Source organism: Calidris pugnax, unplaced genomic scaffold (assembly GCF_001431845.1).
Source record: "Calidris pugnax isolate Ruff unplaced genomic scaffold, ASM143184v1 scaffold123, whole genome shotgun sequence".
Taxonomy (NCBI): domain Eukaryota; kingdom Metazoa; phylum Chordata; class Aves; order Charadriiformes; family Scolopacidae; genus Calidris; species Calidris pugnax.
Window position 1 is genome coordinate 1,742,537 of NW_015090876.1, and position 16,219 is coordinate 1,758,755.

The 16,219-nt window shown below is 47.7% G+C and overlaps 1 protein-coding gene across 1 annotated transcript in view; it reads left to right on the forward strand.

Annotated features, from left to right (window-relative positions):
- Positions 1 to 16,219, forward strand: part of MAD1L1 (MAD1 mitotic arrest deficient-like 1 (yeast)) — a 412,943-nt gene that overhangs the window by 282,380 nt on the left and 114,344 nt on the right. Inside the window, exon 16 of the mRNA XM_014946202.1 lies at positions 242 to 446. Within this exon, the coding sequence (XP_014801688.1) occupies positions 242 to 446 (205 nt within the window). The remainder of the gene's footprint in view (positions 1 to 241; positions 447 to 16,219) is intronic.

Sequence of the window (16,219 nt, forward strand, 5' to 3'; positions counted from 1 at the left end):
TTAAGGGTTTTTTTTTGGTTTGTTTTTTTTTTTTTTTTTTTTTTTTGAAAGAGTAGCAGGAGAAGGAGAAGCAATGCTGGGCTTGGCTGACTTCATCTGCAGGAATAAAACATTATGACTGCATTAATGTCCCTTTTCCTGCTGTAACACGTTCTGTCTTCACACAAGGAGTGATATGGGTTGGGTAGGCTTGGAGGTTGGCTGAGATACTCAACCTGCTTCTTTTTTTTCTGCCACACAGGATGACTATGACCCCAGCAGGATCAAAGTCCTTCATTTCAGCGCGAACCCGGTGAGCTTGGCCAAGCAGCAGCGCAAGGAGGAGCAGCAGCAGCTCCAGGAGGAGTGTGAGAGGCTGAGGGAGCTGGTGAGGGTGCTCGAAGGAGGTGGCTCCATCCCAGAGAACCTGGAAAGAGTCGGGAGTTTCCAGTCGCAAGAAATTACAGGTAGGCTGCTGGCTCCTCGTCACGAGGACACACTTGTTCATCCCTACTGCCAGAGGAACCCACTGCTGAAGCAGATGGAGATGTTGCAGACAGTGTGCTTGGTGGAACAGGGACAAGGAGAATGAAAAAAGCTGGGTTGATGCAGGAGAGAGCGAAATGTGTGGTGGCAATCCTGTGGCAGTTGAGTACAGAGGGTAGGTGGTAAGGATAAATAATAATAATCCATATCATTTGCTCATGATGAATGAAATACCAATACAACAGCCTTCATAGGCCTGGGCTGCCAATGGAGTAAAAGGAAATAATTCCTTCCTTTCAGGGCTGGTTTAGCCCTTGAGGTAGTACAGACAGCGGGAAATAACTTTCATAGCTGCAGGGAAGCAAGTGGTTGAAATCTTTTCAGACCTGGCTTAAAACAAATTAATATTGTTTATCAGCCTATATGTGCCCCATTAATCACAGCTACATTCAATACTCCATGAAAATAGAGTACATCTTTCACCGAGCTAAGTACATTTCACAGACTCCATGGCTCTCCTCCAGTACAGTCTGTCTTTATCCACATACCTGAATGAGACTTTTTAGTGCAGTAACCCCCAAGTCAGCACCTCCAGACGCGCTCTCAGGCTCTGTAAATCAAGGTAAGGATATCAATAAAACGTGACCCATCACCTGCAGCACCACCAGGGGACCAGCAGAGCCGAGTCGTGCTGCAGAGCCCAAGAGATCACACTGCTCTGACTCTCTCGTGTGTACCTTGCCCTCAAAACATTTTTGTTAGAGAAGAGAAAAATAAAAATAGAGCTGAAGGTCGGTGTGGAGATAGCCTGTTGCATCCAGCAGCACGTCCGTGGTCCGTGGCTGGAGGTCAGGAGCCTCCTCAGATGAGGCTGAGAGAGCAGAGCTTTCCTTGAAGGCCACGTGTGCTGGAGGCTTGAGACCCGCAAAATGGCAGAGCCCTGATTTAAAGAAAATAGGCAGAAGAATATATCTTTGACTGTTATGACACCAAAATTCTCTGAAAGTAGCTTGCTTGTTTTCCCATTGCTGAAACAATAGTACTTTATTACTGCTAAGAACCTGTTTGTTCCGGCATCTCGTAGCGGATTATGGTACTGTATCGCCTTAAAAATGTAACGGTGAGACGTGCAGATGGGGTGGTTTGTAAAATGAAGGGCTGGCTGGATGTTGGAGGCACAATGACAGTTTGTCACTGTTGTTAGCACACGCTCTAACAAACGCGGAGGCATTAAATGCTTCCTGAGCGTTTCGGGGAGGCCGCCTTTGCCGGGGGGGCTTCCAGCCTCAGACCCCACCGAGACCCCAGCGTGTCTTGGGGACAGCTCGTGCATCCCAATTTGGATTTGAAACTGATGGCAGATGCTGCTGCCCAGTGCCCTTGTCCCTCGTTCTGTCCCCGAGCAGCCTGGGGACACATCTCACGCTGCCACCGGTCGCCCCCAAACCCGGGGGGAGCGTGGGGCTCGGGGGCAGAGGGGACACAGAGGTGAGGTCAGCTCTGCTGTCTCTGCCGCTGACGAATGAGCCCCCGGGGTATCATCTCCAGTAATTAGACCATTTCTTCTGGGGGAACGCGTTCCCCACGTACGCCTCCTGTGATTTGTTATTCATAATTATTATTCTGCTGCCTTTCACGCCGTTGCTTTTAGCTGTTCGGGAGGCGCTTCTGTGCTGGGATGTCACCAGGTTTGTCTTTAGCTTATAGGGGATGCATTTTTAAAGCTGTTTTCTCCTCTGCCTTTGATTCCGACAGGAAAACAAACCGCTCACCGGGTTTCAGGGTGTTTCCAGCCTCTCATATACGTGATGCTTTTTTTTTTCCTTTTGCCCCCGTCCTGTGCTGCATCATTCTGACTTCTGGTCACCAGCTCAAATGGGAGAGAGCATCAGTATTTCCCACCTCACAGAGCCTAGAGGGGTGGGAAATACTTCAGTGTCATTTATCATGGTCCCAGGAGGAACCTTTGTGTTTTCAGAGAGCCTGGAAGTGCATATGGAAGTGGTTCATGTAAACAAAATGGGAAAAAGAGCTGTAGGGGGAGGATGGAGGAGTCCTGTGGATGATGGTCTTCGAGACCAGGGCATGTCCATAGTAAGTCGGGTTATATGGAAAGATCTTGGCTTTATTCTTGTATTTTTATGGACTTGTGTACAAGGAATGTTGCCAGAAATAGTCCTAAGCCCTCCCTTCTGCTGCAGGAACATTCAGCAGTACGGCCTGAGGATGAAGCCCGTGTATCTTAGGAGGTGTGAGAGATGCTGAGGCTGTTCCAGCACTGACTGCAGGGTTAAGCAGCTGGGGCTGAGCTGGCTTTAAATGAGCCAGGCGAATGCCAGGTTGGGCCTTCTGGCTGGGGCAAGGCAGAGCTCCTTTTTGCAGCTCAGTCTTTTTTCAGTGGTGCCCAGGGACAGGACAAGAGGAAATGGGCACAAACCTGAATATAAGAAGTTCCACCTAAACATGAGGAGGAACTTCTTGACTTTGAGGGTGGCAGAGCCCTGGAAGAAGTTGCCCAGGGAGGTGGTGGAGTCTCCTTCTCTGGAGACATTCAAACCCACCTGGACGTGTTCTTATGGGACCTGCTCTGGGTGGACCTGCTCTGGCAGGGGGTTGGACTAGATGATCTCCAGAGGTCCCTTCCAACCCCATAGCATTCTGTGATTCTGTGAGAGCAGGACACGTAAAGCTGGGAAGACAACAAAGGTCATACATGAGTTTGCATTTTGCCTTTTGGCAGATAGAGGTAAATGTAAGATTTTATTGTCCCGCTTCGCCGTACGCCCGGAATGGCTCATTGGCAGAGGGGAGGGATTGGGGTGGCCTCTGGCCAGTGGGGTTTGCTGTGTTCAGCAAGCTTATGTGATCTGCAACAATTATGCTTAAGGTTCAAAGAATTATAATTATACCAACCACAAAAAAAAAAAAAAAGGCATTAAGGACAATGATGTTGATGGTTTTGATAATAATCTATTGGCCATTATTAAATTCGCTCATTGGACTGGAGTGCAGCACGTTTTTTCTGATCCTGGTTCCGACTCCTGGATAGGTAATAAGGAAATTATTACTGTGGATGTTAAAGCTCATTAAATGTGACTCTATTAAAAATCAAGGTTATGCTGGACTTTAAATCTCTTTGAGCAGAACCGCCGGAGGCTGCAGCACAACCTGGCAACTTGCCACACAGTTCAGTGGTCCTTTCCTCTCATTTGTGCCGTAAATGAGTCTCTGTTAAAACGGGTACCAGGGCTGTTGGAAAGGAGAGGTTTGAGCAGCGTTGAGCTGTAACAACGCGTTGTCCTTCCCCAAAGTATAAATCCAGGCGCGGGGTGGTGCGGTGTTAATGGGGCAGATCCTCGGCAGCCGCATTACGGGAACGGGCTGTAACTCCCTGGGTGGTTTGTGTCTCTCCTGGTGGCTGCACGGGTCTGGGTTGTGTAAGAGGAGAGAGCACCAAGGTCAGGCTGCCTCTGGTCCCTTCTCCCAGGCAGGGATGCAGATGGGAACAGCATCGGGAAGGTGGCACCGGGCATCGCTGCCCAGACTCGGACTCTGCTCCACCTCTGCCTTCCTGGGCTCTTCACACCTTCCCCCCAACCTTTCTGTATTGCAGGCTGCACCTTCTGCTTTTTTTCATCCAGCCCCATAGTTTTTCCTGTTTTTTTCCAGTTTCTCTCCAGGCCATTTCTGTTTATATCCTCCTGGTTTTTGTCTTGTCTGGTCCTGGTGGACCTCTTAGCTTTCCTTTTCTGGCACCACTAGAGATGGATTTTGGTCTTAGTTGGAAGCAAATAGGTAGGAGGCAGCTAATGGGGAGCTGACAGAAGTAATGACTTGTGTGTTGTAGCAAAGCACAGGTAGAAATGAGAATGCTGCAGGTGTTCATTGTTTCCATTTGGGTTCTTATCTTAAAAGTGATATATTTGAAGGCAGGAAGGGGGTGACCCGTGGAAGCTGGGTCCTGACTAAAAAATGCTGTAATGTGAATTTTCCATGAGCTCTCATGATTTATTGCTATTCTGTAGGTACAGTGGAGCATTCCCTTCTCTCATGCAGCCTCTCCCTGTGAGAAAGAGGAAAAGTGCTTTTGATATTCTTTCTGTTGAGATACAGGCTGGCACCCCTACCAGGAAGGAGGATGGGGAAATCAACTCTTGATTTCAACCATCTGTGGAGAATTATAGCAAGCGAACTATTTTCCTGAATGTAATCCCACCAAAAAGGAAAGTTATTCATCCACCTCAGTGGTTTTGGTCTCCTTTTTCCCTTGTTAGGGAAAAGTAGGGAAAGGGGATCCTTGATGAAGGACTGGGGACTCTCACTCTGATGGACATGTTACATCTGGTGTTCAGCAGAGGCTGTCTCCAGCATCACTGCCATGTCAGGGCCGTGTAGAAATGTAATTGATTGGAATTAAATTGGTTAATGAATTAATATTAAAATAATCTAATCTTGTGGAAGTGACAAGCCAGAGATGGCAAAATTTGTCACTGTCCCAGCGTGCTCGTGCTTCTGATGAATGCCTTTCTGAGTACAGAAGGCGACAAGAAAAAGGAGCAGATGGAATTTAAAAGTTGCCGTTCTCCATCCACAGTTGGCTGAGCTGTTGGTGCTTGGAAGCTGTGGTGCTTCCTACCATCTGTGTGTAGAAAATCCACACGTGGTGAGGGCTGCACCTGCAGACGAAACCTGGGTCCACCTGATGAAGGATTTTGCTGTGACCTTAGTTGGTGGCAGCGCCCGTATCTCACTTTGTGCTGATGGCTCCCAGCATCTCACTGGTCAAACAAGGTCGGGGCAGAGAGGGCAGCTCTTCTTTGGTCACATAATGCCTCTTCCTACAGCAGAGGAAGGATTCAATAGGTGACACTTCTCTCGGTGATGTTTAACATGTCAATTCTCCTTCAGTTTGTACGGAAAGAATTGACTTCTTTCTGAAGAGACACAAAGTGAAGGTCCAGGGCATTTGCTGTCTTCAGATGTTAAGGGACTTTTGGTAAGAGCAGGATGTTAGCCTTTGTGCCCTGCCCCGTATTTCAATAACCTAATTGCTTTCTGCATATCCCAGTTCCTTCTGAAGTTCAGAAAGAGCTTGTCTTTGCCCCTGGTGTTTTGCTGTGCACTGATGAGGTTCTGGCCTCCGTCACTCTGGAGATGGCCACATGTCCTTGATGGGGAGAGAAATCCTTATCTACTGCTGCCTGACAGAAGTGTTGCCTAGCTGTGATGTGCACAACACAAATGGCAGAGGGAAGCAGCAGCAGGAGGAGCGTTATTAGCCATGGTCCTTGGGAGCTGCCCTGCTGACCCTCCAGGAGCATCCTGCCCTCCCGTGCTGACTCCACAGCGATGCCTCCCGGGGGCCATCCCCTCCCCTCTCAGATCCTTATTGTCATTATTGCCTTTACCGTGCTACTTTCTCTACTGCCAGACATTTAGAGCAGTCTGGGACCCGAATAGTAGATTAAGACTGGGAATAAGCTGGTAGTTTAAATAGAGCTTGCTTTGATTGCCTTCCTTATCATCCATATCCCTTGGTCCCAGCCCAGCACTACAGGTAATGAGGTGGGGCTGCTAAATACACCTGTTTTCCTAAAAAAACGATGGCCAAGTTGGGACCTCCTGTACTTCAGCATTGAAAGCATTACAGGGGGTGGTGGGCAGAGTCCACAAAACCCTTTTACATTACAATGGTGCAGTAGATTTGGGCAGTTTAACCACAGGGGAGAAATACCTTGAAGCCTTGGTGTGTTCTCATTCAGCAGCAGCGTGGCCTTTGATGGGGGATGCTCTGCACCACTGAAGTCAGCGCAGGCGCCTATAAAGAACCAGGTTTCCTGGCTTGAGTGAAAGTATAGCACCTCCAGAGGGCTGAAAGAAACATTCCCCAGTTTGAAAAAATAAAAAAAAATGGCTTTTATCATATAGCATTTGTCATCCAGATAGATTCCCAAGATTTTTTTTTTGGATAAAACGCAGATAGGGAGTCATGCAGCGCTGAATATATTGAATACGTGCGATGTTGGCAGCGTGCCACGAGGCTCTTAAACAACCAGAGAGACTTGTCCCCGAGCAGGACTGAATCCCTGTGCTGGGAATGGCTGGGCAGGAGCGGGTGGCCAAGGGTTGGTGACCCAACAAGCCCCCGAGGATGTCCGAAGCCTGCAGCTTCCTCTCAAACTGGGATGGGGCTCTCCAGCTCCGTCTGCTGCCCAGGGAGCTGGGGTTTTGTCATAAATCCTGCATGTAGTTCTGTTGTAGCTACTGAATGTGTAAAACTTGGTGTCAGTCAAAGGTTCACAAGGAGGAAAAGAGCTGCAGGATTTCTTCCTGGACCCTCTTTTCCACCCAGTTCACGTATGGAGCTCCTGGAGGCCTCAGTCTTTCTGCTTTTTCTAAGAGGCAGCCCATGAACCTGCATCTTAGCTCCATACAGCTCCACTCATTCCTGCAAGGGCTTTTTGTTTGAACCATCTCCTGTATCTTGCTCGATGCTCCCTAGAAGTTGATTACAAAATATTTAGTAGAAGCAGAAGCCTTGCTCCAGAGACAATAAATCCACTTTACCAAGAAAGAGACAGTAAAATAAGTTGGGAAGGAGAAAGAAATGGAAAAGAAAATAAAAAAGTATATGTGAAGAGAGGGACCAAATTTAAACACTGAACTACGAGAACTTCTATGGTGCAATATGAGGAAGGAGGCTCCCGAGGGAAAGCTCTCTGGGCTTAGAGATCCTGCCTTGAATGTGGGTGTAATGGAAATGAGAAGAAAATACCATTTGGAAGAAGGTGGCTGGTTTGCTAGGGGGTACATTTTCCTTCTTCAGTATTGATGGAGTAAAGTTGTGGTGTTCCATCTGAGGAGGAAGAGGTCACCGTCAGAGGCAGATGGGGAGATGAGAGGTAGCTAATGCCATTGCAGATGGGCAGAGAGGAGGGTGAGGGATAACTTCTGGGACCAGATAAATCAAGAGGAAAATGTGTGGAGAAACCTGGGCTGGCAGGGAGTACTCTGTGTCCTCCTGGCTTACTCTGTGTGTGGCTTTGGGGGAGAACCAGTGATAGAAACAGTATTTTTAAGCCTGATGCCTTGGGTTCTACCTTCCCAGACCCTCACCAGCTGAGCAAAAACACGAAGTGCCCATGGGGAAGAATTGCTTACTCCCAGAAGCAGCCCCAGAAGGACCCGTGCTCCTTCATTTATACCCAGGGGCAGCTCTGAGCCTTTGCAAGGAGAGAAGTCAATGAGCAGTGGAAGGACTCGAAACCTTGTTTTAACCCCTTCTCACTCTCAAATCCCCATAAAAGACCATCAAATTTGTACCGTGCAGAGACTGCCACATTGCAGGTAGCACCCTTCATGGCTGTAGTTCTTCTACATCCCTCTGGTTCTTCTGTATCACTCTGGATGATGGTTTCTTTGTCAACCAGAGACAAGCCAAGAGAAGGCTGAGCTTTATGGCCCTTAGTAAACCTTGGCAGTTGTGTTTTCCTGCTTGAGTGTTTGAGTCAGGCGCTCATTATTCGGTTGTTGCCACCTTGGGATGCTCCAGCTCCAGATCTCTCTGGTCCAGCTTTCTCCTGACAGGAAGGAAATGCAGTGTTATCTGCAGCTGCCCTTGGGATCCCGTGGGGCTGGGGTACGAGCTGCCTCTTACAGCACTTTGCATCACGGAGCGGCTTTTGATTAGGACCGATGTGCCATAAGGCCCCCGGATGTACACAATTGAAAATGCTCTTTCATTCATCAGCAGGATTGAGAAGAAAGGCTTGTGCTGATGTCTCAAATTCAGGCCGACACGATTTCCCTGACATCAGAAAAAACCAGCCTGCCTTCCAAAAAACCGGCGTGGCAGAGCTTGCCGGCAGGGGAGAGCCTCAGATCTCTGCTCTGCATCTTCTCAATGGGTTGTTTCTCTGAGAAGTTAAAGCGTGATGCTCCTGTGAGCAGCACAGAGTGCTGGAAATCCGGTCGAGGAACTTCCCAAGGGGTGTTGGGGTCACAGGGAATGTCTCAAAAAGCCTGGTGCTGGCAAAGAGGATGTCCCCTTGATCAGGGATGTTTGTTAGATTCAGGAAAGATGACAGGAATGGGAAAATGCTGTCCCATACACTTTCCCTCTCGGTACTATCCAAGATGGTGACATTCTTGTTATGGCAGGTTCATAATGGGGAAAAAAAATTACTGAATTTGCTGGTTTTCTCTGGAGTCCTAATTTCAATTTCCAGGTAAGTGTACGTGGCCGGGAACAGAAATCTGACTGTCTTCACAGAATAAATAGGGGCTCCTTAACACTGAATCCAAAATGAGGTGAGGTGAATGTGTAGAGACTGAGAAATAAAGTATCTTTAGTTATTCCACAATTTAAAGGGGAAACACATGCAACTAAAATTCAGAAGCCAAAGGATAACTTTTAGCACAGGCTGTTTTTCTGGTTTGCCCCTCTGTTGTCTCTCGGTGGGAAGCTGTTTTTCCTGGGAAATACTGTTTTCCAGTTGCGTTCCCAATTTTTCTTTTCACTTACTCTGATTATTTAGGGGCTGTAAATGAAGTAAAATCAGGCTGTTTCAATATTCCAGAGCGGCGGCTGTATTTAAGAAGTTTATATTTGATGAGTAAGTTGATGACATTGCATTATGTGAATTTGATGTGCAAACTTGTCACTAAAGTGTAAACAGAGTGACAGCAGGACCAGCAATTCCCAGCCTAATCAAGTAAGCCGAGTAACACAATCTTTGAGCTATAGAGTAATAGAGTCTGATTTACATATTAAAATGAGAGAAGCTACACAGATCCAACAATTAAGTTGATATTTTAATTGCGTAAAAGTCAGGAGATTCAAAGTTATGTTTCCTGCATCAGTTCATTTGTCACCCGCGTGTATTTGTAGTGTTTTCAGTGGCTTTATTTGGTATGAAACTAATGTGGGTTAAAATACATGAAGTGTTGTCCGTGGAAGGAAGGAGAGCATTGGAATTTCTGGGTTAGAAAACCGGGAATTTCGTGGTCTGTTTAAAAACTGTCTAAACAAATTGCAGGTAATTTCTTTCTTAATATTCTGGTAGACGTGTTGGGAGAGAGGCAGAGGGAGCCGTATTCAAACGCGACGGGGAAAAAAAATTCCCATTGATCTCTATAGACCTTGAATGATATCCTTAACTTCTTGTTTTCTTTTTAAAGGCGTAAGCTTTTATTTAATTGCAAATTCGCACAAACGCGCTGGTACCACGAAGAATTACATCGATATATGGATCCTGTCCTTGGTGTTTGTGCTGGTTTCACAGCACTGATCTCGCATGCAGATAAGCCCCCACGTCTCCAGCCACCCTTATCTCCTCACGCTGATGTTCTGATAGATGAATGCTCCTTCTCGGCGCTCGCAGAGAGCTATTCACACGCCAAGCCTGACGGTCTTTTTATAATCCTCCTTTGAATTAGACTACAAAAAGGAATGTGTTTGAAAAGGTTAACTAATGGATCTGCTTTTCTTCCTGATGAGGAAGAGAGAAATGGTGAAGTGCTGAAAAATGGTCAAGCGGAGTTTTGATCAGGCTTCTCTAATCAAATACGTCCTGGGCGGTGAGCGAGTAGGAGAAATGTTAATCCGTGGTGGATTTATTTGGAATGGAGAACATTTATTTGGAAAGCAATCAGCGTAGAAAAGCAGACACTTGTAATTACTTTGCCATCTTAATCATGGCGCTGACATCAGTCCCATGATGCGATAACGTGGCGATGGCCCTTGGAGTGTGGTGCTGACATCAGAATGTCAATGGGGAGGAGAAGTGTCTTCACACATATCAGGAGGGTTTGTTCATGTCGGGGTGTGCTGAGCAGCCTGCCCAGTGGTTACTAATCACACAGTAACCTAAACCCATCTCAGCTGGTTTGGGAACATCTCAGTACCTCGCCATCACCTTGGGAATTCTGCACTGTCTGCACGGTGCTGGCTTTGTGGTGACCATCTCGCCCTTCTGGGGTGATTTTGTGCCAAGGAGGTGAAGGCATGGGGTTAAATCACAGCAAGAATCATAGAATGGTTCGGGTTGGAAGGGACATTAAAGACCATCCAGTGCCACCCCCTGCCCTGGGCAGGGACACCTCCCACCAGCCCAGGTTGCTCCAAGCCCCCTCCAACCTGGCCTTGAACCCCTCCAGGGATGGGGCAGCCACAGCTTCTCTGGGCAACCTGGGCCAGGCTCTCACCACCCTCACACCAAACAAGTTCTTCACCACGTCTCAGCTCAATCTTCCCTCTTTCAGTGTCAAACCCTTCCACCCTGTCCTGGCACTGCACTCCCTCATAAGGAGTCCCTCCCCATCTCTTCCATAGCCCCCTTTAGGTACTGGGAGGCTGCTATAAGGGGGAATTTCTTCCCCACAACTCAGCTCCATCTCCCCTCTTTCAGTGTCAAACCCTTCCACCCTGTCCTGGCACTGCACTCCCTCATAAGGAGTCCCTCCCCATCTCTTCCATAGCCCCCTTTAGGTACTGGGAGGCTGCTATAAGGGACTCCCCAGACCTTATAGCTCAAGGGAAGGTCGTGCCTGTCCATCAGGGATTTCTGAGCATCCAGGAGCAATCCGGTCCTGTCACTGCACTCCCTCATAAGGAGTCCATCCCCATCTCTTCCATAGCCCCCGTTAGGTATTGGGAAGCTGCTATAAGGACTCCCCAGATCTTATAGCTCAGGGGAGGGTCATGCCTGTCCACCAGGGATTTCTGAGCATCCAGGAGCAATCCGTTATTCGGACTGAGCTGAAGCTACCCAGTGTGGTTTCTGTAGTCACAGCAGCTGGTGCCACCTTCACTTGCTGTTTCAGTGCGTTGTGTTTTCTCCATTTCCCTGCCAGGTGAAGTGGCATCAGCTCCCGTTAGAGAGCAGTGAGTCAATCCAGTCTCCATTAGGGAACAGCATATTCATTCTTATACACAACCACCTCCAGCTCGACGGGTGAAAATCAGGCTGATGAAAAGCTGGTCGAAATCAGACTCAGGAATTGCTTTTTCACTTCCCAGCTGTCTAGATGTGTTTCTGTCGGTATTGAACAGAAGAGTCTTGATGCGTCCTGTTGGAGTACTGTAGCGTGGAGGCTTATTGGGGAGGTTTGCAGCTTTGTGAAGTTCCCTTCTGCGATGATCAGATACCGTCACAGGTGTGCAGCACAAGTATTTAAGTTAAATAGATCAGAGAGTGTTCCGTAAGGAAGGGCCGGAGGCGGCAGCAGCATCCCCCTTCGCTGGAGACTGCGGATGTGTCATCAGAAATCTCCTCTGGTGGCATCAAAGGCGACGTGCAGATCTGAGGGATTCCGCAAAGGTTTCCTGAATAGGCTGGTAATGACACGGCCTGTGATTCCCCCTTTTAGCCTGATATATTGCCATGGCTCCCCCCAAACGAGGCAGAGTTTAGGCGAGGGGAAGTTTCCCTCTTGTTTTGCAGAAGCGGTAAAAATAAATCCCAAGTTAGACGTGGCGATGTCAGATCTGCATAACAGACGTGGGCTAAAGCCCTTCTCATCACCAGATGCTGTTTGAAATAACTCCTGGTCAGGTTGTTTCGGGGACAGTGTCCCTCCCTGGGTGCGTGGGCAGTGTGCTGATGCCTTCCCGGGCTCCCCGTGGAATGGATTTGGACTCCTGTGGTGCCATGAGGAATGGTGGAAGTTACCCTCCGCTTCTGTCTCTAACTATTTCTTCCTGCTGTAGGATCCTTCGCAGTTCACAACCTGAAAAACCCACAGAAAGAGGAGGGGAGGATTACCCTGGGCTTGTGTGCTGGGGTTCAGAGGAAGTTTTTGGTGAAATGAAAAGTTTTAAGCAGCAAGTTCCCTCGTGTGCAAAGTCTTCATCTGTGAGGTGATGTCCTACAGTTCACGGCACTTGGGACAGTGCTAACCCCTACGGTTAGAAACAAATCAGGTTAAAAATGAGAACTCTGCATGTCCCACTCACTGCAGCTCGTCCAACGCTGCTGCTCTCCGTGGCGGGGGGGGGGAGCCAGGCTGTTCCACACAGCCAGGGCAAATGAGCAATTAGTGAGAAGTGCAGAAATAGTGTTTAGGAACCTATAAAGTTGCTCTGAGAGCTATAAAATGTCTCTCCTTGTTTTGCGCAGGGTTTAGAGGGGGAATGTTTGACACTTAACAAAAGCTGACTAATTCTTTGTTGTTCCCCTTTAATGATGGGAATTCAGGGGAGGGCTGGCTGTGACAGGCGGGAGAGAGCGCTGCCATGAAAGCCAAGCTCTTTTTAATTAGAAAGTCCCTTGGATGATTTACTTTCAAGTGATTGGAGTGCTGGCTGGTTGGAATGTGTCAGCGATGCTGACCGGCTGACGGCGCAGCCTTGACAGCTCTGGTTCTGTTTGACTCCTCAGAGGTGAGGAGAAGCCTGTTCCAACAGGGGGATGCTCTGAGGAGAAGCCTGTTCCAATGGGGGGATGCTGTGAGGAGGGAGTTGGTACCCACAGCCAGCCCCTCTTGCAACTGCACCATCTGCTCTCAACTCTCTGGCTCCAATGCCAGCACTTCTGGTGGCGGGCATAATGATGATGATATTTTCCACTTCTGTAGCACCCTCTGTCCAAAGAGGCATAATGATGATGATGATATTTTCCACTTCTGTAGCACCCTCTGTCCAAAGGTCTCCGAGTCTGCTACAGATACTAATTAAGACTCGCAGCACCCATGGGAGGTGGGCAGGAGGCTCTGCGCTCGCTTTTCTTGCTTGTGGAGTCTAAAGAGATTGTGGCACTAATCTTTGGGCAGCAATTTGCAACTTGGAACTGCTGGAGAGGGCACAGCAAAGGGCTACGAAGATGCTGAGGGGGCTGGACCATCTCTCTGCTGAGGAAAGGCTGAGGGACTTTGTTCATTTTAGTCTGGAGAAGAGAAGGCTGAGGGGGGATCTCATCAACACCTATAAATACTTAAAGGAAGGGTGTCAGGAGGATGGGGCCAGGCTTTTCTCAGTGATGCCCAGGGACAGGACCAGAGGAAACGGGCACAAACTTGAATATAAGAAGTTCCATCTCAACATGAGGAGGAACTTCTTTTCTGTGAGGGTGGCAGAGCCCTGGAAGAGGCTGCCCAGAGAGGTGGTGGAGTCTCCTTCTCTGGAGACATTCAAAACTCACCTGGACACGTTCCTGTGGGACCTGCTCTGGGGGAACCTGCTCTGGCAGGGGGTTGGACTAGATGATCTCCATGATGAACCCCTATTATTCTGTGATTCTGATTTCTCCCATTGGGCAGCTCTGGAAGAACTCAAAATCTCTGGTACTGTTTAAATCAGAGCTGTGTTAGAGAGGGTTTAATTAACCTGCTGGGTGGAAGGCAGGGAGTCATCTTCACACTCCCACAGCATCAGGGGAGCAGCAGAGGCTGGCTCTGCCCTCGCTGTTCTGGAGTTTCTCGTGCTGCTTTCTGCCAGTCTTGGAGTAGGTTTTATTTATGTGAGGCCAGCCCTGAATCTGATGCCTTTTGGGGAAACTGGACTCAAGATCAGACTGCGAACACCCAGCACAGTGCTCTGCACCCAAAAAACACAGCCAGGACTCAAGTCCCCACCAGATGTGTCTCCTCATCAGAGTTCTTGAGGTGAAATTGTCACACCTGGAGTTGTGTGTAGCAATCCAAGTGAACCTCGCACCAGCAACCATGGAGACAGCGCCTGAAAATGCCAACAAATAACAGATTCACCCTGCCTGAATCCATGTTCTTTAGTCAGGTCTAGAATTCCAGATGCTTTTTTCTGTCCGAAGAGGGTTTTCTTGGTACAGCTTGATTTTATTTCATAAAACTGAAATCTTTCTCATAGAAAAGTAACAGGGAAGCTTTTGCATAATCTGCATTTCCATAGTCTGCAGGAAATGGCTGAATAACATCATACGGACCATCGGGAAGGAGTAAGGGCACAAGAAAATGAGAAATTCCACCAAAAATCTTTAATGTGTGATCCCAGCAGTCACACTCGTGGATTTAAAAGTGTGTTTCCATTAAGTTCTATTTAACATACTCTTCAGTTGGGTAGAGATGCAGCAGCGAAGCTCTTCCTTCCACTGAGTGCAAGGTGTAAAGTAAAACCTGCTGGTTAAGATCAAACATATACCTACTATTCACTGTCTCTAAGAGGAAAAATACTTGTTGTCAAGTATCATTATATGGTGTGTAAGTGTATTTGAGGCTATTAAAGACAGTTATCTGCCGAGATTTATACATAACAGGTTAAAATGGGGGAGGGTGGAGGAACAAACCCTTGCTGTGTTTAATTCTTGCTGGGTGCTGCATGCACTTTTCTCCATTATTTACTTAATCTTAAATGCCAGATGCTAAAGGGCACCAGCATCAATTAACTGCTTAATTAGACTTGCAAAGAAATCATGTAATTTAGTTATAGGCAAATGAAAAAAAAGAAAGGAAAAAAAGTGCACAAAAAAGAAGCTGAGGGCTCTCTTTGCAATCCTTTTTAAAGCTCCCCTCATACATTGTTTGGTTTCGTGCCTCGCTGGGAGCTCTCTGGAGCACCTGCCTCAGAGGGAGGTGAAGGACTGGATGCACCATCCCTTTTTCATTGCCATACAGAGTGGATTGACCCGCAGTTTGCTTTGGTGTGCCCCAAATTCTTTTAATAGAGGTTTGGACCAGCTGCCTTTTGGCAGGACTTGTGTGGTCCCTCATCCTGACCCACAGGAGAACCTGGCCTTTTCCTCCTCCTCCTCCTCGTGACCTGCACCCATTTCGGTGCTCAGTGAAGATACTTTGGTGAAGAACCATCCCCTCTTTCTACTGGGAAGACTTTTGTGGTGAACACGTTTGGGTATTTTGCGGTATATTTTAGTATTTTGAGCGTGCAGCCAACAAAGCACCCTCTCGTTTGTGGTGAACACGTTTGTCTATTTTGCAGTATATTTTAGTATTTGAGCGTGCAGCCAACAAAGCACCCTCTCCCTGGCAAAGCCAGCCCTGCTTCCCTCACTGGGAAATAATAGGCAGCGCGATGCTTTTATTCCATTAGTTCCCCCTCGGATGAATAGGAGCGCTCAGAGGAGCGCGGTGCATTCAGTTTTGTTTCATCAAGGCCTGCAACTCTGGCTGAATCTTTAACTTGCAGAGTAATAATCAATGCCTTGTGCTTGTGTATACACATGGTTTTCTTTCTGTAGAGGTGCCGCTGCCTTTCTGAGTCCGTTATTCTCGTGTCGTATCAGCGACGCTCTCATCTCGGTGCCTTTGCAGCATCCCGTGTTTTACAGCTTTTGTTTCTTTCTTAGTCCCTAGATGCTGGAAGCTGCTGATGGTTTGGTTTGGTTTTTTTTCTCAGATGTCCTGAAACTTTCCTGAAAACAAGGTGGTGTTGGGTTTCTCAGAGCTCTGTTCCCCCTCAGTGCTCTTTTCCTCTCTGAAAATCCGACCTAACCCTTCCAGAGTCCCCTATTTCTTCAAAGCACTGTATAAACATTAGCTAATTAAGTATATATAACATGCCCTAAAGTATGCTAAGGGAAAAACTGCAGCACAGCATTGAAGTTTCCAGTCACTTGATCCAGTGTAAAATCTGATTGAATCACTAATTATTTTTCAAAAGGCTGTGCCTGATGACATGTAGTGAGACAGGAGGGAGAGAGCTGGAGCCAGGAGCCCCGGGAGAGGGGCAGGGGGGTGGGTTGGGGTTAGTTGGAGAGTCAGTTTGGGTATCACACTGAGGTAATAAACACAACAACAGCAACAAAAAAAAAAAAAAAAAAAAAAA